Below are 26,499 nucleotides of genomic sequence, written 5' to 3'. Positions count from 1 at the left end.
TGCAATACTCCATTTTCACACCTTTCTATAACAATTCACCACCCTATTTTATTTATACTAGACAAAAGGATTAAGTCGATTACATTGACCCCAGTGCATAACTGGTACTTATTTAATCGACCCCCAAAAGATGAAAGATAAAGTCGACCGCGGTGGAATTTGAACTCAGAATGTAACAGCAGACGAAATACCGCTAAGCATTTCACCTGGTGTGCTAACAATTCTGCCAGCTCGCTGCCTTCATGGATAAAATTTACATTATAAAAGCTGTGCAAGTAAATTATGTGTCTGCTTTTTGCATAAATTAATAATTTAATAGAATATATTTACCTCATCCCTTTCACGTTCATTTTCAGCTTGAAGTATAACTGACCTGAAATTACATGTAACAAGACAATAAACATCTTTATTTCAAGTTTTCCAAAAATTTTGAAATTTTTGGAAAAATCAGTCTTTCCAACAATGTATAAAACAATAAAAAATTTGAACAAATTTACTTGTAACTATGTGTAATATCTTACAAAGTGCTAGAGGATAAATTTTATTGACAAAAATGTATTCACTCCTACCATATCAAACCTAAATTTAACACGAGAAAATGATTGATAAATGATTTACAATTTTGACCTTTCATTGTATCTTATCAGATTTGGTGTAGCCTGTGATATTCCATTGTCAATGTTGCAAACAGATACATGGCTTCCATTACAGAAACTTTGTATAGGTTAGTTTGATTACATGTAAAGAACACAAAATACAATATATTTTATAGTGAGGGAGTGAATAAATTTCATATTTGGGAAGACTTTACTTCTATGTATTTATAAAGACTTTACAAATGATATGCTTGTTAAATGTCAAAATTAAATATTCTAATAATCTGTTTAAGCAAAAGTAATTTAATGGTATCTTCAAGCACAGACATGCTCATACAAACACGGAATTATAAACATATATTTATGAGTAAGCATGCACACACACATTTACATACATACATACATATATATATTATATTTTGATATATATATATATATATATATATATATATATACACATATATAAACACACATACACATATCATCATCATTACTGTCATTATCATTTAACGTTTGTTTTCCGTACTGGCATGGGTTGAACAGTTTGGCTAGAACTGGCAAGCTGGAGAGCTACATCGGTCTCCACTCATGTGTTTTGGCTAAGTTTCTAATGCTGGATGCCCTTCCTAATGCCAGATACTTTACAGAGTGTTTGGGGTGCCTTTTACATGGCACCAGCACAGGTACTTTTTATGTGGTACCAACACAGTTGTCTTTTATACATACACGCACATTAATGTTTGTTTCTATGTTCAGTTATAGTAAAACCAATTTTACATTAATTTGATGGGTTACTCTACTTTTTGTAGAATACAATTTTATTATTCTTAATAAATTCATACATATAAACACACACACACATATATTTATATATATATACATACATACATACATGTACACATACACACACACACACGTACACACATCCACACCCACATCACTTAAGTACATAAATGAGTGCAACTTTTACTTAATCATGACAACATCCATCACCAGCAATGACAAAACAACATAGAGATGAAATCAAACAAATTTGAAACATTATGCTGTGACAAGCAAGCATGCAGAATATATTTCTTATAAGAAAATAATTTTTTAAAGATAGAGGAAAACTTCTAACTTTTTAGTACTGAGATTGTGCACAACAAAACAGAAGCGTCTGTCATCTGCATCAGTACATTCAGCTACCATTCCTTCTTCACTGAGATCCAAAGCCAGACTGCCAGCCACCTGAACAAAACAGAAAAAAAAGCCAAGATCATGTAAAATTACATAAAACTAGGAATCAAATTCATGAAATATGCTCATACCATAGATTAAATGGTATTTTATTTAAATCGTATCTGAGTGAGCTTTGATCAAAATAAAACTCCAAGATGTAACTAGCTGCTATTAGTTACATACTGTGAATAGAAATCATTTAAAAGTGTAATTGTTGTTGACTCTGAAAAATAAAATTGATTTCATTATTCTAGATTAAACTGATTATTTTTTCAAAATAAATAATAAATAAAACTGATTTCCAATTAAGAAGACAAGGTTTCAAATTTAGGAGAAGGATGAATTTAATTTTATTGGCTTTCGTATATAAATGTTACATTATCTCAACAACTCCGGGAGGTTGAAAGGAAGAGGTGATTTTGGCAAGATTTGAACTCAAAACATTGAGAGACATAACTAAATCCTGAAAGCCATTTTGTCTGTCATTTTATCATTTCAGCCAAACATCAGCAACAACAACTCTTATTATGAAGAATTACTACATTATGGTGATTTTGTGATGATGATAATATTGTTGTTGTTGTAGTGGGAGATGAACTGGCCATAGACTGTAGTAGGACCTTGTCAACTGGAAGAGGACTAATGAGATCGATGCAGTTAATAAGGATCTTGAAAATTTATTAATTCATTTTATAGAAAAGCATATGAGGAAAGAATATTGTTGTTACCATTTAACCCAAAGTTAGTGTTGATTGAAAAAGATTATGATAAAATGACATTCCAGTCAAAATCATCTTGCCCATTTTCTTTCCCAGATACAGTATATCTATATCTGGTAGTCTAGGGTTACATTATCCAATGTGGGTTGGTTTATTTTTTGTTTCTTTTTAAGTTAGTGGATATGATATAAGTGAGATTTGACTGATATTTCTAGCAGGTTAAGTATCCATATGCAGGCTCCTTTCTTGGTTTGAAATTGAAGAATGTATTATAAAATACTACTTATACTGTTTAGTTAAATATATAAGTTTGGCTATATGAAGTTGATACCATTTCAGTAAAACAAATAAATTTATGAACCAGTATGTTATGAAGACAAATTCAAGTGTGCCAACAGCAGATATGACAGACTAAGTGAGTACAACGAAACAAACAAAAATCTTCTTATTATTATTTAGAGATTGGAGTTTTATAAGTAGTTGGCTTTCTCTTGATATAGTTTAAGATGCCAGTGGTTGCAAGAAGTGTATCATTCTCAATATTGGAACAGTTATGGTTGTTTGTACCAAACAATGCTCAAGGATTATAAAGAGAATAAATAAGTTTCCTTGATGTGGCTTTAATAACAATGTAATTGAATTTTTAAGAAAGGTCTCCAGTAAGCGTAAAAAGGAGAATTGTTCATGAAAACTGATAGTGACTACTACAAATAGAATTGATAGTGACATACTTATCTCAGTCTTTAGAATAGTTATGGTGTGTTTCTGTGTTCATAAGAAATTATTAAAAGGGTTGGCATCAGAGAGGGCACCTGGCCATAAAGCACTGCCTTAAAATGTTCCATCCAAACTATGCCAGCATAAAAAACTGGTTATAAAAATGACAATAGCCTGTGATGATGACATGTACATTATGTGTGTGTGTGTGTGTGTGTGCATGTGCATGTGCATTTGTGTGCATGCATGCACACGTATGCGCATAGTACACATACAAATAAGTACATATAATAATTAAAACTAGTTAGAATATCAAGAAGGTAATCCATAAAGAAATGGTTACTAAAATAATACAATATACTTTTTGATGAACATAGGCAATGCAAAATAACAAACCAAGAGTTTCAAGATGTAATAACTATCATAACTTGATTTGGTGGTGGAGGGGATCAGGAGGTGCAAAATGTGTCATGGGTGAATGATTTTCTAGTCTTGTTTGAAGTGAATACATAATATTTATAAGTTTTACTTCCTGGTGTATTTTTACTACAAAAGCAACACAGGGGTTGAAATGGCAGAGAAATATGAATAGAAAGTCAAGCTCCTTTTAATATATATAGGACATCAATTATTATTATTATTATTATTATTATTATTATTAGATGCATTATATTATTCATATTAGATAAAATATAAAAAGAGGTATGAGAAAGTTATAAGAAGAGTAATATTGTAATTTATAAAATCAATATGTCTTAAAGTTATATCAGTTATATCACATGTTCCTCGTGTGTATGCAGTTTCGTTCTTACATAACTGATATATCTTTAAGATATATTGATTTTATAAATTACAATATTACTCTTATAATAATAATAATAATTGATTATTGTGTATGCTTATAAATGCAAATATGTATGTATATTTAAGTGTAAGTATATGTATTTATGTATATTTATATATGTATATGTATAAGTATGTAAATGTGTAAATTCATATTTTTATTTATTTATATTTATAACTTAACCATATGCACTTTCTAAAATCTTTGATGAAGCCTAGAGAAACACCCAAGTACCTCAATTTCATCTACTAATTACTTCAGTCTACTGGAGGAATAAAGGTAGAATGAGGTATTTTTGCTTCTTGGCTGAAACAGCTGTAAGATATTTTCCCAATTTATATTCCTGTATGTTATATTTTAATAATTACTGGTATCTTTATATATTTTATATGTAAAGCATAATATGTTATACATGTATGTATATTCTTGTAATTGTCATTTTAGTAAATAAATTGACATAATATGTCTAAAAGTTGATGAACCACCTATTGATCCCCTCCATTTTCTTATTGCTCTCTCTCTCTCTCTCTATATATATATATATATATATACACACACACACACACACATACATACATACATACAATGGGCTTCTTTCAGTTTCTGTCTACCAAATCCACTCACAAGGCTTTGGTCAGCCCGACGCTATAGTAGAAAACATTTGCCCCAAGGTACCATGCAGTGGGACTGAGCCTGGAACCATGTGGTTGGGAAACTAGCTTCTAACCACACAATCATGCCTGTACCTATATACACACACACACACACACATTCTGTTTGAAAAATTTAATCATTTTCAACTATAGCCAGCCCAAGAAGTCAGGAGAGACCTTTACCAAAATCTCAAGGGAAGAAGCTACAAAATTATTTCTTCAGTATCAAAAAGATTCCTGGAAACAACTTCATAGCTAGAAATTTACGAAAGACGCTTTCTTTTACCACTTAAATAAGGACTCAACAATAACAACATATAAGATGATAAGGCCCAGTATAGAAACCAGAAGACTACATCAGATCTACATGTAGGAATGACAAGTCTTTCATAGTGATTAGTTCTCTGTGAAGTGAGTCTCATCTGCAAACTGTTTCCAGTTCCTGTTCTGACATATTTCACCTCATCATTATGCTATGCAGATGGCAAAGGGTTACAATCTTCTTTATTCACTTATTTTTACTGTTTTACAATAACTGTATTTTTGTCATACCACTACAGGCAACATTATTTAAAACATTTTGACTTTGCAAAACTATATTTTCAAAACCACCTTTTAATATATCTTCCAAACTATGTAGTAGAGAGACATGATATAAAGATATGAACTAAAGCAGTAGTACTTATGTTTGCAGACTTCATAAATTATAATTTATATATGCTAAATTTTTTTAACATTTATATAATAATAATAAATAATTTGCTCCTCTATACACTTTATGCAACAGCATTAAAATACTCTACAAGTGTCAAATATTCAGTTTTTATTCTTCTTCTTACTTGATTGCTCAACTCTAATTCTCTATTTCTTTCACATACACACACATACAAACACACAAAGATATGCACACTTTCTTTGTCTAATCCTTTTTAATTTCTGTGATGAAAGTGTAATATTCAAGCAATGGCTATTATATATGTAATATCTAAAAAAAAAAATGGTAAAGAGAATGTATATGTATTATACATTTTCTAATTTGAAATGGGGTTTTGAAATGGAATTTTAATAAATTCCATTATTACTAAGTGCATGTGTGGAGAATAAGAACAATACCTGACATGGCCATGTTGAAACTCTAGAATAGAAATAAAAAATATATAATACTTCTTCCAGTGACAAATTTCATGAGAATAGTTGAAGGTTTTGTAACTTCAGATATTTAAAAAAAACAACAAAAGCTGTGTTTGTTTTTAGGAAACACAATGTAATGTTTCTGTGACATTATTTAGGCCATCAATAATTTTATTAAGCTAATTTAAAACAGTAAAATAATCTCTAGCTATGGATATATAGTTTAAATCATGATTAAATAAATGGAAATAACCAAGGCTTAGTTATCAGAATAGGCTTACCACTTTACATACACACATACATATATTCATACATATATACATACATAGACATATATCTCCTGTCACACTCTTATGGAACATACCCCTCTACCTGCTTCATACCACAATATACTCCCCCACCCCACTGTTTTAATTCTATTTGTTCCTTCATCTCCTTTCTATTCCTACTGGGGTAGCCAAGTATCTCCTCTATAGTAAGATACCTATTTCTATTCCTTTATTATACTTCAACCTCTCAATTGGTACAAAGCCACCTGTGTCAGTTCCACTCCCTCTTCCAACTGATAGGTCTTCTTGCAAGTTACTCAGCAACCCCACTGGTATTGGTGTCACATTAAAATCTTCGGTGCTAGTGCCACATAAAAAGCACCCCAAGTGGTTGGCATTAGGAAGGACATTCAGCCATAGAAGACAAAGAAACCTGCTGCAGCTCTCCGGCTTGCTTAGTTCCTGTCAAATCATCTGACCCATGCCACCAAAACAGACGTCAAATGACGATGATGATGATGATATTGGTATGTGTGTGTGTAAAAGTTTAGACCACAAGGCTAATGTTGCTTACCTCATCTTTAAACTGGTACATCAGATTACCTCCTTGAGTGAAGAAGTAGCCACGTTCCCATTTGTTTGCCAATAAAGAGTGTTTACTGTAAGCAAAGATCAAGAACAATAATTTAATTACAAAAATATTTTTAGTTAAGAATGAATGCAACTCAAATGGCATTTCCATAATCAATAATCCTACAATAATCCTAAATGACATGCTATATCTAACAACAGTCCACTTCAGTAGCATTAACTTCTGCATTGCTCATGTCGGGAAAACTACAGATAAATATTGGCTTCAACTTTTGGCACAAGGCCGGCAACTTTGGGGGAGTGGGTCAGTTGATTACATTGATCCTAGTGCTTAATTGGTACATTGATACTTATCTTATTGACCCCAAAAGGATGAAAGGGAAAGCTGACCTCAGCAGAATTTGAACTCAGAACATAAAGATGGACAAAATGCCACTAAGACTTTCACTCAGTGTGCTAATGATTCCGTCAACTTGTCACCTTACTACAGATAAATATTGATTTCAAATTTTGGCACAAGGCCAGCTATTTTGGGGGAGGGGGTTAAGTCAATTACATTGATCACAGTGTTTAATTGGTGCTATTTTATCAACCTTGAAAGGATAAAAAAAAAAAGTCAACCTTGGCAGAACTTGAATTCAGAATGTAAAGACATGAAATACCACCAAGCATTTTGCCCAGTGTGCTAACCATTCCACCAGCTCACTGCCTTACTCATCATCATCATCATTGTTTAACGTCCACTTTCCATGCTGGCATGGGTTGGACAGTTTGACTGAGGACTGGCAAGCCAAGAGGCTGCACCAATCTGATCTGACAAGGTTTCTACAGGGGCCAGTCAGGCAGTACTGGCATTGACCACGCTTGGATGGTGTTTTTTACGTACCACTACCATGGGAGCCAGTCAGGTAGCACTGACATCAACCACAAACAGAAGAATAATAGTTTCAAATTTTGGTACAAGGCCAGCAACTTTAAGTCAATTACATTGACCCCAGCATTCAACTGGTACTTATTTTATCGATCCTGAAAGGATGACAGGCAAAGTCAATCTCAGCAGAATTTGAATTCAGACTGTAAAGAGCCAGAAATGCCACAAAACATTTTGTTTGATTCACTAACAATTCTGCCAGTACAAGAATAACAGAAAAATATTTTCATGTACAAACCACTAGCCATGCCACCACCATTATTACTATCAACATTATTATCATAATCCTCTATAAGTATCAATACTGTCTTGTGGTGTGACATAACTAATTCTCCTCAAGGTCTTATTTAGTCTTATCTCTACAACACATACTATTCGGTATATATTAATAATCACTGTCTTATTCAGCATGCATCATTTTCTCACATACCAACTTAAAATTTTCATCACTTAACTATTATTTGGTTACTTCAACAATTTTAGAGATTTTGTTGGTTTAAAAACAAGCAAAAGCATAAAATAAAATGAAGAATTTGTCATGCGGTTGCTTTGTCACCAATGTTGTCTGATTGCTTGTTAGTATGTGTTGTATTGTTGAAAACCATTGTTGTGTGATCCAGCTGGCTGCGTGTATAATAGATGAAGCAAACTCATGAATTTTTAACTTTTAACATATTTATAACCAGACATGATTTACTGCATTGGCTGTTCACAAAAGAAAGATGCTAATGATATAACTGCCAACTGGGAGGAGAGAAGTGCACTGTGTCTCGTAGAAAGCAAACTGTGGTACATTGTATGTGAGTGTCTGAAGTTGAGGTGGTCTAGTCCTAGTGGTCTGGCTTATGTGAGTGCCCAAGGTGCCCAAGATTGTCTAGATGAGTAAGGCACTAAGCAGTTTTTATAGGGTGAAATGGGAGCGAATTTTACATCAGCTGAGGAGCAACATCACACCACAGTTGATTGGTCAATATATAGATCAAAGGTGGTGAGCTGGTAGAATCGTTAGCATGTCAGGTAAAATGCTTACTGGCATTTCGTCTGTCTTTACATTCAGAGTTCAAATTCTGCTGAGGTTGACTTTACCTTTCATTCTTTCAGGGTCAATAAAATAAACACCAGTTAAGCACTGAGGTCAATGTCATTGACTTACCCCTCCCCCGAAATTGCTGGTCTTGTGCCACAATTTCAAATCAATATATAGATTAGTCACATGAAACAATGGTGGCTTACTCATGATTTGTAACTGAATATCTTGCAGTTGCAGTTTGACTTCCTACAACTTAAGCTAAGATTATCAATTATTATCATTCAAATTTAGACAGAGAGACAGATGAAGGTCATCAAATATCTATTCAGCAAAAATAAAAAAGTAAAGTAAATTTAGTGTACCATTAAGTGGAGATATGTCTAATTTTTCCTTTTGCAGAAGGGGCAGGGGAACAAAGTCAGTTAGCAATCTCTAAATAAATGACCTTGAGTGAAATGTGAATATTTCTTCTCTTCAAGGTACACTTCCAAATTTTTACTTTACCTTTCATTAAACTATTACAAACACATTTGTCACCAAGACATTCAGTGCATGCAAGCATACACATTTGAGGCATATGTATGACTGTGTGATTTAGAAGTTCGCTTCCCAACCAACCATGTAGTTTCAGGTTCAGTCCTACTACATGACACCTTGGGTAAATGTCTTCTACTATAACTCCAAGCTGACCAAAACTTTATGACATCACATAATAGTTGTAGATGAGCATTACTGCCATGCAAGCAGCATCATTCATTTCCAACATTCTGCATAAACTTGTCAGGCAGACCATGTGGAAATACTAGCTTGCCAGGAAACAGGCAAGTGTTGGCAACAGGAAGGGCATCCAGCTATAGAAAATCTACCTCAGTGAATTCTATCCAACCCATGTAAACATGAAAAAGTGAACATGATGATGATGATGGTGGTGATGATGATAATAATATCTATAAAAGAAATATTATATGAAGTTAGATAACTAAAACATGAGGAAGAAAAAAAAAGCGTTGCTTTTTATGTATGTGATTTGTGGGAGGAAATGCTTGAGTCATGCAGGCTTCGTCAGCCATCAGAGAACTCAGATGGAATCAACCCCTTGTAAATTGTGATACGGCTATTGTTCACAACAGAACATGTGCAACCTGTGGAAAGGTGTGCCTTTCAGTTGAAGGATTGAAAAGGCATGTTAAAAGACTTCATAATGTGGCACCTGTTCCCTCTGCAGCCAGCACAGCTGTGCATTATGCAATAGGATGTGTAAATATTTGGCCAGGCTCAAGAGTCATACAAGGACCTCATATTGCATCATCAATAACACATTTCAGTGAATCTTTCTAGCAATGGCTTTGCTCATACAGGAGAAAGCAGCTACTATGTATGTGTGTATAAAACAAGAACAACAGTATCATCATCATCAACATCATTTAACATCTTTTGTCCATGCTGGCATGGGTTGGACAGTTTGACCAGGGCTGGCAAGCTGGAAGGTTGCACTAGACTCCAGTCTGATTTGGCATGGTTTCTACAGCTGGATGCCCTTCCTAATGCCAACCACTCCGAGAGTGTAATGGATGCTTTTATGTGCCACCAGCATAGGTGCCATTTGTGTGACACCAGTATCTGCCACGACTGTGATTTTACTTGGCTTGATGGGCTTTCTCAAGCATGACATAATGCCAAAGGTCTCGGTCATTCGTCATTGCCTCTGTGAGGCCCAACACATGAAAGGAGCTTTCCACATGCCACCGGCATCAGCCACTTTGCCTCCATGAGGCCCAACATTTGAAAGCTGGTTTTTACATGCCACTGACACAGGTACCAGTTACGTGACACCAGCATCAGCTACAACTACAATTTCACTTGGCTTCACGGGTCTTCTCAAGCACAGCATATTGACAAAGGTCTTGGTCACTAGTCGTTGCCTCTGTGAGGCCTAAAGTTCAAAGATCATGCTTCGCCACCTCATCCCATGTTTTCATGCTCCACCACCTTGTCGAAAAATTATATAAAGTGTGGTATCATAGCAAACAATAAGAAAACTGAGATCTTTAGGACAAGCTCCTTAATTTGAAATCCAATTATTTGAAATCTATTCTGCTCAAATAAAGAAGACCACAAAGACAGTGTGGATTTATGAGGAGTGTTGTAAATCAATATATCATTACCTTCTCATGAATAAATAACCAGCTTTACTGACTAAGTTGACATTCGGTGGTATATATGGCATTTCTACCATTGGTTCCGGCTGATATAAATGATGACTTTGTTTTTCTAGAGTGTCAATGAGTTCAATTGTTTTCTGGGTATCTTGACCTAATTCTTGTTGAACACTGAAAATAATAATAAATAAATAAATAGAAATACATTAATTTATTTAGAGGCAAAAACTGAAAAAAATTAGCTTAGATATCACATGATTAAACAAATATATTGATTTCTTTGATTAAGCACAATGTTTTTTTATGCCATGTGAAGAGAATATACTGTATTCATGAAATATATATTATCTGTACGTTATATGTAAATTAATATATTATTAGTACATTGTTAGTGAATATATGAGCCAATGGGGAAGCTTTTCCTAGTAGGTCATCTGACCAGTTAAAAAAAAGTATACAAATCTACTTTAAACCACACCCTACAGTCATTTTTTTAGTTTTTTAAAAAAAACTCACACATTTGATAATGTGATCCAAGATATACTATGTCTGAGTAAAAGATTTAATAGCCAAGGGTAACTTTAAAGTTGTTCAGTCATGGCTGGTCTGGGGTTGAACAGCAATTAGTTCCATATTTTATTGACTTTTGTAGAATGAAAAACAAATCAAACTTCAACAGATTTTGATTAATGTCTTAGTAAGTTATAACTTAAAATTCTATCCATCAATACATTCTTCTTCTCCTCCTCCTTCTTCCTCCCCCTTCTTTGTCACCGCGGCATTGGCATCATTTAATGTCCATTTTCCATGCTGGTATAGGATGGATGATCTGACAGGAGCTGAAAAGCCAGAGGACTGCTCCAAGCTCCAGTGTCTGCTTTGGCATGGTTTCTATGGCTGGACACCTTTCCTAACACCAACCATTTCAGAGTGTATTGGGTGCATTTTATGTGGCACTAGTGAGGTTATCAAAGAACTCACAAAACATGATCCCTTAAATTAAGGTGAGTGAAGTACTATATATATATCTATATTCACACCACCTTAAAAAACATGAAATTTGATTTCATGTCACAGAGAGTTTTCAATTAGTATAATATTAATGTCTTTTACACCAGAAAAGAACAACAAACTTTTACAAGTAATTATTGCAAAAATACATGTTAACATCTTCATTAAATGATGAATGTAATGAATTATTATGTCAACTTCTTTTTCATTTTATTTTTTTTTAGCTCCTTTATCTATTGTCGCTGTTTAGCTTCAAGTCAGCTGTGACTAAACACATCTACCATGTCCAACTCAACCTTCTCTTGAGACAAGATGAACATGGATAGACTGTATCTCTATCTTTTCACGTCTATAAGCTGTAATTTGAAAAAACTTTGATTGTTGTTTCTAGCAGGTCAAGCACTGACTTAGAGGCTTAGTTGGCTAGATTCTTTCCCATAATTATTAAATTTTGTGTTTACATTTGCAATTATAAAATATGACTTTTGTTGAAAACTTCTACTTTTTTATTTTGAATTCTGAAAATGAGGGAAGGAATAAAATAAATTGGAACAGTCCCAGTACATGTATGAGTAAAAATCAAATCTAGCAGTATTTGAGCTCTAATTTTCAGAGTGTAGTAAAGCCCATGCTGAGTTTAGAACCAAATTTTCCAAGTCCAAAACTACAACCTAACTTATCTCCACAAAAGGAAAAGTGTCACCATAAAAGTTAGTAACTCCTATGTAAATATGGCTAGACCAATCAGCATTGGCTAACTTATGTTTGATGCAGCAAACTTCAAAGGAAGTATGTCATTTTTCCACCAGATAGTTTAGCCAAAGATTCTAGAAGGATGGCTTACAGTCATAAAAGCTGGAAAATTTAATCTCAAACCAGACAGGGGAATCTATGTAACTTGTTTTAACAAGTTGGTCTATCTCTCTCTCTCTCCCCATGTTTTACTTTTCTTGTGTAACAGGCTTATGTCATACTCAACAAAAGGTACCAACCTTAGCTTGTAGTGTCTGAGTAATACACATTAATTGTATACAGTGATTTAAATTCCTTATGCTACTTTCATAATATTATTACTGAGTTGTATTACATAAAATTCTTAACCATTATGTTTGTTATCCCATAAATTTATCAACTCAATCAAATTTTAGTGTGATCATCATTCTAACACAATCTACCTAACGCTGTGAACAGTCAACAAAGAATATATGACTAACTACTGCGCAAAAACGGTCAACCTAACACAAGACAAGAGAATTTGGTTCTTTCTGAAACTTACCCTTGAACACTGGCTGTAATGTTGTTTAGAAATTCTTCAATTTCCCGTTTAACAATAGCATCATAGCCCATTTGAAAGAAAGTCCGTTGAGCATGTATATAGCCCAAGATAGGTTCTAGCAGGAAGCATTTCCGCTTATACTGGAGAGCATTGAGTGAAGCATAATAATGGAGAGCTGTCTGTCAAGAGAAAAAAGAAAAAAGCTAGGTAAGAGCTAGAATCTACAAAAAGATAAAGTGCTTTCATTTCCAATACTTTTTTCAAACTTGCATAACTTTATTTCTCTATGTGATCATATTTATAATTAAATACACCATCTACATATTTCAATTAATCTTTTTAAAATAATATAAAATTTACAAGTGTTTGGAACACAACAAAAGGTTTTTTAAAATTATGATGGAAGGCATTAGTCTAAATACAAACACATCAAAGTGTGTATTTAGGGGTTGTTTTTGACATTTTTAGATAGAAGTGATCTCAGGCAGATTGGTACTATATGAATGTTTGTATTTATGCATGTGCATATACACATATGTACAGGCACCAACAACTTTATAAGATTTTAAGCTTACAGATTGATCTATTTTCCTCATGATAAACAACTATAAATGTAGACTTTTCATACTACAAAAACTGTTAGGCATTTACTCTACCATTTCTGCCATTCTACTGCCCAGAAAGAGTTTACAATATATTTGCATATCCTTATCCAATATCTGACAATTCTGTTGATTCACTGCTCTTGACAAGTATGTCATTTTAATGACTTTGGTAAAATAAAAAGCAAAGTTGATCTCACAGAATTTGGAATCATAACATAAAGAGCCAGAACTAATGCTGCAATGCATTTTGTCTGATGCTCTTTACAACCCAACCATGTCAGTCTTCTCCACTACTATTGTAACAGTAACAATAATAATGATTTCTTACAATGATGTAAAGCAATAAAACTCTAAGGAAGCATGTGGTATTACCAATTAAATAATCCCTAATATATAATATATGTAATACTGATGATGATTTTATTGATTGCAGAAAGTGCAAAAGCAAAATCAAACACAATGATTTTTGTAAAGAAATGTAACTTTATAACGCAAAGACATTTGGTTTGGTATTCCATGCTTTCAGTCAAATCCCTGCCTTCAATAATAACATAAGAACAGTTTAAATTCTAAGACTCTAATATGTCTTACCTGGTGGAATTTTTTCCTTGAAGTATAAAGCTCCTCATTAGCATCCCGTCTTAGACGGTCATTATCTTTCTTTTTTGAAAGTTTCATATATTTTGCCATTGCTTGTTCATGCTCTGAATAAAGTTTTAAAAAATAACATTAGAAGAATCACAAATCTATGTTATATATGAGTTTGAATTGAATATATGAAGTAAAAAGATCATTTCAGAAAATTATATTCTTACCGTCAGAGGAAATTCTGTACATTTCATACATGGTGCTAATTTCTGAGGAAAACACAAAAGAAAAAAGGTACATTGATTAGTAATTAATATAAAACAACCTCTTACAGAACACACCTCATGGAAGATTAATATAAAAGAAATAAACATCTATACCTTCTAAGTCTGCTTGAAGAAATTTTGATAATGGATACATCATTGTCTCAGAAAATTGAGCAGCGAGAACTTGCTGAACAGAACTAATCTGAAAGAAAGAAGAGAATTGTCTAATTGAAGCTGGGCAAGAACAAATCAGTAATTAAATTAGTGTCTGTTACCATTGAGACCTCAAGTTCTTGGATTCTGTACTGCTGATTTCCTCTGCAACCCATCTGAGTAATGAGTACTCTGAAGAGGGGTGGCTGTTGCAACAAGTGTCACTGGCCATTCTCTGCAGCAATGCTTTCACAATTATGTCCACAAGGCTGAACATGCCATTTGGTCTGGGACATACAACCTGATACTCTCTCTCCCCACCCATCTTTTGCTTCTTAATTCCCACTTTCCTTTTTTTTTGTTTCCTTGGAGAAGTAGTTCTGGAGGTTTTGTTTCTCAATAGTTCAGTCTTTTATACTTTTAATGTTTTTTTCTTTTCCTCCTGTAAAAATATATTGCTAAATAAAAACTTTTATTTATAAAAAAAGGAAAAGAAACAGATACATGGTTTCTCCTATTTCTGTAATTTTGATGTTGTCATTATGGTGTTGGTGATGATAATGGACAAAGATGAGGAGTAGGTGTAAGGAAGGGAAAGTAGTAGTATACTTATATTCCCAATACTACATTTTTATTAAATTTGAGTATGAACTCATAGGCTTTTATGTAACATCTAGAGAAATGATACAAATGTATATATGAAAATATTGTAATCTAACAGTAAAAGATTATCTATAGAAAGAGAGAATGCAGAAACTTAGCTAACTTTAATAAAGGTGCTTTATTTTTATTGAATTAAAAGTAAATAAGTTCATATACAACGTGATTTCTGATCCATTGTTACACAGCTGTGAGAGTGAGTCAATGAATCTTATAACTAAATATTCTGAGAATTTCACAAAGTAAAAAAATATCAGAAGGACATCCTAATTGCAAAGATACTATCATAGAGATTATTACATGAAATATATCACAACAATAATCATTGAAAGATGTTGGGATTAGCCAGGTTATCGGCTAAGATGTTGTATGACACTACAACAGGGATTCTTCTAGTGAACTAGTGATCACAAATTCAGAGTGCATGATGAGTAAGATAACTAGATGTCACTGTGAATGTGAAATGAATATAGTACATGTAGATTTATATATACAGTACTATATAAAGAAACTATATACTATACAGTATATAGTATCTTTTAACTTTTATCTCCAACTTGCTTCAGTCATTGGACTCTGGCCACGCCTTGACAGGTTTTAGTCAAACAAATTGACCCCAACACTTATGTTTTTTCAAATTTGATTCTTATTCTTGCTATAAGGACTACTGATGATTGACCAAATATACACAGAATCAGCATGTACTCCAGAAAAACTGGAAACCATTCCACAAGTGAAATTTGGAAGCACCTAAAAGCTGAAAGAACAGTATCATAAAATAAAACAAATTTGACTACAACATGGGAAATAAATAATTATGAAATCAATATTGAAAATACAGAGATTTACTAGATTCCAATGCCATGACTTTTGTCTTATTCTTGTGTCTATTTAGCATCTCCTGAACATATATCCTTGAAAGAAACAAAAGTTTCTCCAGTTTCTTTTAATAATGAATTATACTGAAGAATTAAGAGAGATAATACTCACATCATCTAAGTAAGTAGCAAACTGGTTTAGGGTTGATATTAAAATACTATCTTCAGTCTCCAAGGGGAATTTCTGAAATATTATGGTAAACAAAGCAAATATTACAATGTTTTTGCAGTTGTATAACATGTTCAAGTTTATCAGAATTCATTATATTATAATTTTAATGATTGTAATTTCCAACAATTTTAATTCCAACAGGTTTAGGTTAATCATAATAACAATTAGTAATAAATTTTGATTATAAGTTGTAATATGATTACTGTCATAAGAATTCCTTAAAGCTTGCATATATATATATATATATATATCATTGTTGTCATCATTTAACGTCCGTTTGCCATGCTGGCATGGGTTGGACAGTTTAACTGAGGGCTGGTGAGCTAGAAGGCTACACCAGTCTCCAATCTGATCTGGCAAAATTTTCTACAGCTGGATGCCCTTCTTAATGCCAACCACTCTGAGAGTGTAGTGGGTGCTTTTATGTGCCACCGGCATGAGGGCCAGTCAGGCAGTACTGGCATTGCTCAAATGGTGCTTTTTACGTGCCACCATCACAGGAGCCAGTCCAGCAACACTGGCAATGACCACGCTCAAATGGTGTTTTTTATGTGACACCGGCACGAGCCAGTCAAGCGATGCTGGCAACAATCACACTCAAATGGTGCTTTTAACTTTCCACTGGCACAGTGCCAGTCAGCCGGTACTGTCATCAGCCATGAAAATGATTTCACTTGCCTCAACAGGTCTTTGCAAGTGTAGTTTATTGTCCAATGATTGAAGGGTACTCTTAAATGGGCTAGTTATACAGCACTGGCATAGGCCATGGTTACAGTCTCACTTGGCTTGCCGGGTCTTCTCAAGCACAGCATATCTCCAAAGGTCTCGGTCACTTGTCAATATATACATATATATATATATATATTTATGTGCATACATTAAATATATACAGAATAGTTAAATTTATGTTTGACTTGCATAAAACTTTAATATCGCTCCTTACCTGAAGTTCATACATACGCAACTGCTGTGATAAGCACTGTGTTGCTGCACACAATTCATTCTGAAATGATAAAAACATGAAGAAAGTATTATTATAAAACTAATAATCTTTTGCTGGCTTCAGTCATTAACTGCAGCCCAGCTGGAGGACCACATTCAAAAGTTTTAGTTGATCCTTTTGACCTCACTACTTATTATGATCTGATAAAAGTTTAAATAGTTATTTGTGTACTGTTATTTACATTATGTTGTAAGCAGAATAATCTGGTAGAAATGTAGTAAAAATAACAACACAAAATATGATGTCAATTGAGATTTTAGAAATTTATTATTGAAAAATACCTCAGGACAGAAATGTAAAATCAAAACAGAACTGAGGCACTTTAGCTCAGAGATGTTTGACAATCAATTACATATGTATGTTATAACTCTCCAGGGTAAGTCAGATAATTCCATTTGCCCAACTACTTATCTAACAACAGATCCATCTTATCTTTGTTATTGTTGTTATTATTGATATAGAGGAAAACAATAAAACAATGTACTAACTCACCAGCTCAAAATACTAGATATACAAATATAAGATATCTGACATGCCCCTTAGACTCCAACATCACAATTTAAGATTCAGACATAAATCCTCTCATTTGAAGAGAGTTTGTTAAAGTATATTTGAATGTCATATTAAGCTAGTACACAGAAGCTCCAGTAATATGACCATCCTAGTAATAAGAAAGACATCTAGTTATAAAAGTTACAATATGCTGCAAAAATATGCAAAGCATGTTCACATATTTTGCTTTTGCAAAACCCATTCTATCACTTCTAGAGAGTCTTCTTAATTAGATGCAATGAGCCTAAGGAGGGCAGTGTAAAGCCTTTTCAATCCCTCACAGAATAAGCAATAGCGGTAAATTCAGGAGGTTGCTGTTTAATTTGAAATTCATACAATTTAGAATTGGGATAGAGGAGGAAACAGGGAGTTTATGAATTTTGGAAAAGTATGTTTGTGCAGCATTTAGTTCAAGATCTGAAGTGACAAGAAGGGGAGAGATAAGTGCAATGGGTAGAGGTGGAACAGAATTGTAGTAACAATAACAAAGACAGGATTCCAGATGTCAATGTAGAAGGCATTTTCTATACATATGAGCACCACTCCAAATCTGTAAAGAGCATAGTAGTGTAAAGCATATTTGTGGTAGGGGTATGGTGAGATGAACAGTTAAAGCAAGGTTGTCAAGCTGATATAAATAGGACTAACAGGCCAAATGTCTTGAGTTCAAATTCACTGCATGTGATTCTATGTGTATTTGAGCATGTACACATAATTTTTTTTTACAATTTAGTTCACTTAGATGTCTGGAGCAAAGGAGAACTTCACATTTGTTACATAAACAAATGAATTTAAAACAATTAAAAACATATTTCTGACAAGATCTTATAAAAGACTCAAAAACTTACTTGAGCAGAAAGAATTCTTTGACAGCAATTGTGCAAATTGTTGGAATATTTCTTGAGGGACATGGCATCTTTTTCAAACAGGCCCAGCAGGCTTTTAGTCTGAAAGAAGATAGATTAAAACAAAAGTGTATAATCACAAGTATTTAATTCTCTGTATTCCTAACTTTAGAATTATCTGTGAAGTATTTGCATATTATTTTCTATTAAGCACTACAGGTAGGTCATTTGTTTAAGATGTAACATGTCCCTAGCTAGCTGAGGAATGTACTGTTTACTATGATATGTAGTAGTGATTCATATAGGATGTAGAGCAACAGCCTGAAATTTTTCGAAAGAAAGTAGAGCAGGAGTCTAGGGAGATTTTGTTGCAATTTCTAGTAGGTTGAGCAAAGGCAGGGAACCTTCTTAGTACCAGGGGTGAATTTAATTGTAAAAAATTTTGTAGATATGTCTATCATTATTGAGTACAATGAATCTTTAATTGATGAAATAATTATGAATTATATATCTTACAATTCATAGGTATTAATGTTTGGGTCCTTAGGCTCAAACTACTTTTCTGTTTTCACACTGGCTTTCTGAAATTTTTCATCAATAGGTAATTTCAAATTTGAATACAAGTGAAATTTCACCTGAAGGAGAGGACATTCTTTACCAATGACATAGAGGCTCCACCACTGGCTCATTCTACAGAAATGAAAACACTAAAAACAGTTGCCTATGTCTAAGGTTATGAGTCAAGCTGTTATGAGTCATGAATAGTTGAGTCAGAATACTCTCAAAACAACCAGTAAAAGAACAGTAGTTTGTATCTCATGAACCATACAATTCTGTGTCCTCATTCAATACACTTAACTTTCAGTGATCCAGTCTTCCTAGCTGAATGTAGATACCATAAGATTTAAGCAACAATAGTAATCAAAGCCCCATAAAACTGGTGAATATTCAAGGTATCTTGCCATACTGAGTTCATGTACTCCTCTGGGCTTGAGTTATGCTATCACAACTATTCCAGGATAGATCCAAACTGAACTAAAACAAATGAGTGAATCAATTACTTTGACTCAATACTATGTTCCTTCTTAATTAAACAAATGATACAGATTTACTGTTCAGTAAAACTGTAGGTATATTATGTGCAAGAAGAAAAAAATTGTCAATATATAAGATGCACTGAATATAATTTTATGACTAATATAATATATATTTTATGATATAATTTTCCAATGTAGCTTTTGAGGGCAGGTCTTTTACAGCTAAATTATGCATATTATCCATTTTTGTTACTTGTTATTTCTGGGAAGGTCATGGGGATAGAGTCTCCAGGCACCACCTCCATATCAGAAGCAGCCATCATTACACTTACTGGATCTTTTCCCTTTGAACAGCAGATCAAGAAATTAATTTTTTGTAGATAAACACTTTCAAACTTCAGACACTGGTAGAATGTGTCATATAAAACATCTTTTACTCATTGTGTTGTTGAGAAAAGTTTATATTTTAGTTACAAAAAATTAATTTCTCAATCTGCCATTCAAAGGGTAAAGATCCCGCTTACCTTCTGGATTTCTAAGTATGACCAGCTGAGACTATGGATATTATCCAACTATCTTGATGTAGCCAACTCGTATGTCAACTGCTAGTTGGCTTGGCTTGAAGAACCTATGTCTTAGGGAAATTTCGAACCTGGGTTCTCATTCCTAAGGTTGTTGTTGTTGTTGTTGTTGTTGTTGTTGTTGTTGTTGTTGTTGTTATTATTATTATTATTATTCAGGTCACTGCCTGGAATCGAACTCAGAATCTTGGGGTTAGTAGCCGATGGGCATATAGTGGTTAAGAGTGCGGCATTCTAACCACATGCCTGTAGTACCAGAGCTGTAACCTCTCAATATAGTGACTTAACCTAGAGAGACTCCTTGATTTCTGAGATGCACACTTTTGTCTAACATTGCATGTTATGCAATGGTAAGTTTCTACTTTGTGCTAACTAATAATAAGTAAGTTATATCAACACAGATAAATCTATGTGCGTATGTGTTTATGAGTATAAAATAATTACTGAAGTGGTGAGAGATCACACACAGATGAACTATAGAGGGCTACAAGATATTCCAGATGTGATGTAACTCAGGATTAACGTAATTACATTTCTAAGTCACCTAGAGTAAAGCATTTCTAAGCTATAAACATCATCTTCCATGTTTGTGTTCTACATTGAATATTTTTATTGGTTTACCCATTCAAATTAACATATGTATAATTATGTAAAATTCTACAAGCTTTTCCCATTTATATGTAGAACCAGAGCATATAATCAGCAAAATTAATCTTGTAAAAGATCAAATAACTAAGAGAAGACAGCAGAAAATTTAGCTAAAACAGTCTTCAACTACATTATATCTTGGTTTCAAGTTTTAGTTAGATATTTATTTATTTATTTATATCTTTGATGTTCTTGAAAATGATAACAAGAATATCAAAACTTTCCATTTACCCATTCTCAAGAATAATAGATATCGTGCCTATGCAAAAATAAATAAACAGATAAATAAATAAAGTTTTACATTAATCACAGTCACAGCAGTAGCAACAGCAAAATAAACAGTAACAAGAGCCAACAATGAAATGTCTATCATTCCCTTGACCTGCTAGAGATAGCAATCATTTTATCACCAAGAAATCATGCAGTTTTCCAGAGCTATGGAAAAGTTGATCATGCCTAAACATTCAACAGACTATTTACATTATTTACATTTGAGAGATATTTGTCCTCATCTTGTTTGTTGTTAACATGTTTCAGCTGATATACCCTCCAGCCTTCATCAGGTGTCTTGGGGAAATTTCAAACCTGGATTCTCATTCCTAAGGTACTTTTCGATATTGTTGTTATTATTATTATTATTATTATTATTCAGGTCACTGCCTGGAATCGAACTCAGAATCTTGGGGTTAGTAGCCCATGGGCATATGGTGTAGTGGTTAAGAGTGCAGACTAATAACCTCAAGATTCCAAGTTCGATTCCAGGCAGTGACCTGAATAATAATAATAATAATAATAATAATAATAATAATAATAACAACAACAACATCGCAAAGTATCTTAGGAATGAGAACCCAGGTTCAAAATTTCCCCAAGATACCTGATGAAGGCTGGAGGGTATACCAGTCGAAACATTGTGTTAACAACAAACAAGATGAGGACAAATATCCGTCAAATGTAAATAATTCCTCATCTCTTAAATATAGAACCATTCAACAGACTACTTGTATGCTATAGGGCTGTTCAATCAAAGAAAATATCAATTAACATTTTCAATATTAATCAGCATTAACTGTTTAGATTGGTATGTACTATATCCCTAACAATATTGACTGTTAATTCCCTGAAGGTTATTTTCTCCCACATGGAATATGAAGAAAATGTCACAATCACCAAGGATCTCCTTCCTAGTGAAAGTACATTCTTAGCATAGCTAGGATCTCATCCCAATGAATGACCCTTCTCTTCAGGGTCAGAAGTTACTTCATCTCCCAACAATTATTGACAATATACAATGCTCAGGTGAAGCCTGCAATGGAATATTGTTCTCACATTTGCAACAATGCTGCTGCTGCACACATAGGCATCCTAAACCACACCCAGAAAAGGTCACCTTATTTATTAGCATGAAGTCACTTACAGATATACTCTAGACTCCAGCCCACAGCTAAGTTGTCTCCTCCATCTTCCTTTTCCACTAATACTATAATAGCCTTTGTTCTGTGCAGCTGGCTTGACTCGTGCCACCTCCACTCAGGCCCAACCATTCTGCTCTCCTTCCTCATCATCCTTGTTGTGTCAACCATAATCCTAAAACTGCACTAATCACTACACTCAGTCCTATCTTTCCAGAACATCAGCTCTATTAAATTCCTTCTCTGCTCATATTTTCCCCAAGTGTTGTCTAACAAAACTTCAAGAGGAACAGTAATAGCACCAATCTCACCAGTGTAGAAAGGACCCAACAAGTTTTAAAAGATCTCAACCAACCAGCATCACTCTACTAAAACAAATGAATAAATGAAAGGATGAATGCATGTTTGGCTGTACTGGTTCCACATAAAAAGCACCTAGTCCATTCTGTAAAGAAGTTGGCATTAGGAAGGGCATCCTGCCATAAAAACCATGTCAAAACAGACATTGGGGTTTAGTGTAGTCCTCTGGCTTGCCAGCTCCTAGCAAATCATCCAATCTATGCCAGTATGAAAGACAGATGAAGATGATATGTAGCATGCACATATATGTATGCATCATTGTGTGTGTGTGTATATATATATATATATATATGCATTATATATATATATATATATATATGCATTTTATATATATATATATATTAATGCAAGTATGAATGTGTTCTTCAGTACTCAGATTTAATCAATAGATTAAAATGACTTATGTTTATATTACCCTGTGTTTCACAACTTTCTATCAGTTTTGCAGTGTTACAAGCCATGACATGCTATTTCTAACAATGTCAAAATATCAGGGACACCATAAAATAAACAAGCATTAAATTGTTAACAAGATAACTAGCCATATATCAAACCATACCTACTTTGAGCCTAGCTTGTAATTTCTTTTAACATCACTCAAACAAACCACAACTTTGTTTTAAAAAAGAATGTGAAAAAGGTAAAAACAATAAATGTTATACTGTAAAATAATAATTCTTGTACTTATTTGTTCGTAGTCCCTTTAACAAAGTTAGAGCTGATCAAATCCCCTAGAGGTGGGATTAGGATTTGACAAATACAAACAGTGATAATATTTTAATAACTGAGACAAATAAAATGGACAGATTAAACTGGATCACAAAAATAATTTATAAAACCTTTGAGACTTGCCATAAATACCACATAATTTAGTGTATAAGACAATATTTCAAACTACCAAAATATTGCCAAAATAATAAGCTAATTTATATACAGAGTATGTAATTTGAATCGTTACTGCTCAATCACTATCACCACCACTTGATGAGTCATAATTGTATAATACATGTATAATCTGGACATGTGTAAGAACCTTCAGCTTGCAGGTAAATGTTTGTGCAAACCTTTTCAGATGATGAAAGCTAACTCTCAGTTATTCACACAATCTCCTTGTCAATCCCACAACTTTAGAGTAGCCACAATGAATAGCAGGCTGGATAAACCTGTTGAAATATTAAAATGGAGTCATGTAGTCATGTGCTACATTCAAAAGGAACAACAGAGAGGAGTCTCAGCTAGGTTTCTCACAGACAAAGAATAAAGATATAAATTCTTCTTAGTAAGCAATAATAATGGTGTGAGGAGTGGGCAAACTTCTGGCAGAGAAATGGGTAAATAAAGTCATCAAAGTAATCAGAGAATGCAATAGGATAATGAAGCTTAGACCAGTCTTGGAAAATATACTAGCAACATTTTTCTCTGCATGTGCTTCTCAGTCAGAACTGGTAGATGAACAAAAGAACACATTTTGCAGAATCCTTGGAAGTGAATGACAATAGCATTGTTATTTTTTTTGTTTTTTATTATGATTGGTGATTTTAACAAGCATGTTGGACAGCACTCTACTGGATTCCATGGTAAATATGTAGACTATAGCTTTGATTCTGAAAATGAGGAGGAAACAAAGCTGTTGAAGTAACACAAATGGCCTGACAATCTGCAACACTAACTTTAGGAAACCAGTCAGTCACCTGATCACCTTTCAATCCATCAGACACACAAGCCAGATTGACTACATTCTCTCTAGAAAACAAGATATATGGTTGTAAATGTAAAGTCCTTCCCTGATAAAGAATGCACAAATCAACATAAGTGAGTAGTTAGTGACTTCAGACTTAGAGCTGGAAGGATTCAGAGACACAAACAAATCTGGAAAAGGAAGATGTGGAAGTTTAAAGATCTATTGAACAATCAGAAATTTTTAAAAGTATTAGTTGAAACATTTGTCAAGAAGGAGCAGAGATAGAGATGGGACAACTGACTGAGGGCTACAGACCAGATCTGTGACTGATGCAAAATTTCAACCAGAACAAGGGTGATGAGGTGGTAAAACAGTGAGATAGACAAAGCGATAAAAGCAAACAAACATGCTTTGAAAGACTGAAAGAATGGAGTTAGTAGAGAATTATAATAGGTCGCTAACGAGCTAGGTGACAGGTTTATATAGCAAAGGTAGAAACAGAAAGTAAGTGGTCTGCAAATGTTCCACAGCATGAAAACCAGAAACATGACACATTCCAGACTGTAAAGCAATGTATCAGAGAAAATTGAGACATTGTAGTTGAGAGGTGTATACAAATAGATAATGGCATACTTGTACTCAGTGATCCTGAAGAGAAAGAAGAATGAAAGTGCTCCAACAAAAAGGCAATTAAATGTGGAAAATGCATGGGAGAAAGATCTTCCCAATATGGACCTAACAAAGAGTTCAAGCGTTCTAGTTGACAGCAGCATGACAAATAAAGCAGTTAAGGATTAAAATATCTGGTGGAATAAGATATAGCATAGTCACTCATATAGTTAATCAGGTTGTAGAGGAAGATGTCATATCCATGAGTGATGTAGCTGTATCATAACTGCTATAAGGGTAAAGGATTTGTCCTAAAGAGGAAATTACAGAAGTATCACATTGATGTACCAGGTCAAGAAAGTTATGGTAAAATTGCAGCCTGATTAATTACAGAGTTAGACTAGATGAGAAACAGTTTGGTTTGGTTTAGTTTGGTACCAAGGAAAAGTACTATGGATGCTCTCTTCCTGGTGAAGCCCCTACAAAACTATTTAGCTAAAAGTAAGCGACTATATTTAGCATTTGTTAACCTGGAGTAAGCCTTCTAAAGTGGTCACTGGGGAAGCTAGGGACAGACAAATGGCAGTGAGAGCCATATAAACCATGCATGGAGGTGCTGTCAATATTGTGAAATTTAGTAAGTACTAGACAAATTTAGTGTGCAGGTACAATTTCATGAGGGCTTCATTCTCAGTCCTTTTCTATTTACCATAGTCCCCACCATATTCATCACAGGAGCTTAAGATTGGTTACCTATGGGAAATGCCAAATGTTGATGACTTTGTTCTTATAGCTGACTCTGTAGTAGAACTAGACAAGAGAAATTCCTGGTGTGGAAACAAAGCTTGGAATCAAAGGGCCTCAAAGTTAACTTAGCAAAGACCAAAGTTTTAATAAGTAGGAAAACAGACAGAACTTCCATCAAGGAAATGGCTTGCTCAAAGGTAGAAGTTCCATATGGTGTATCAAATGCAAACTATGGACACACAAGAGGTGCAGAGGCACCACAGGCAGGTTAACAGAGAATGTAGAATTTGTATGTGGCAAATGTGCAGGAGCACTAAGCACTAAGAACACACAGGAAACAGACTTTCTCAAATCTGCGGGAATATCCTTACATGTAAGAGATAGCTTCTTTTACCTAAGTAACTTAATTAATAGTGGAAGAGGATGTTCTGAAAGTGTAGTTGCTAGAAAAAGGATAACATGGAGAAAGTTCAGCAAGCTATTACTTAAACTGGTAATAAAAGATTTCTCTCTTGGAGTGAAAGATAGATTGCATGATGCTTATATAGAAATAG

General features: G+C 33.8%; 1 protein-coding gene across 1 annotated transcript in view; it reads right to left on the bottom strand.

Annotated features, from left to right (window-relative positions):
• LOC115223219 (DCC-interacting protein 13-alpha) overlaps positions 1-26,499 on the bottom strand; it is a 66,357-nt gene that overhangs the window by 29,065 nt on the left and 10,793 nt on the right. Inside the window, exons 2-12 of the mRNA XM_029793703.2 lie at positions 18,874-18,972; positions 17,414-17,473; positions 16,411-16,482; positions 14,722-14,809; positions 14,569-14,610; positions 14,345-14,457; positions 13,149-13,327; positions 10,868-11,032; positions 6,725-6,809; positions 1,717-1,826; positions 331-373 (exon numbers count right to left, since the gene is read on the bottom strand). Coding sequence (XP_029649563.1) covers positions 331-373; positions 1,717-1,826; positions 6,725-6,809; positions 10,868-11,032; positions 13,149-13,327; positions 14,345-14,457; positions 14,569-14,610; positions 14,722-14,809; positions 16,411-16,482; positions 17,414-17,473; positions 18,874-18,972 — 1,056 coding nt within the window. The remainder of the gene's footprint in view (positions 1-330; positions 374-1,716; positions 1,827-6,724; positions 6,810-10,867; positions 11,033-13,148; positions 13,328-14,344; positions 14,458-14,568; positions 14,611-14,721; positions 14,810-16,410; positions 16,483-17,413; positions 17,474-18,873; positions 18,973-26,499) is intronic.

Source organism: Octopus sinensis, linkage group LG2 (assembly GCF_006345805.1).
Source record: "Octopus sinensis linkage group LG2, ASM634580v1, whole genome shotgun sequence".
NCBI lineage: Eukaryota > Metazoa > Mollusca > Cephalopoda > Octopoda > Octopodidae > Octopus > Octopus sinensis.
Note: the sequence above shows the minus strand (reverse complement) of the source record. Positions and strands in the feature narration are given on the sequence as shown.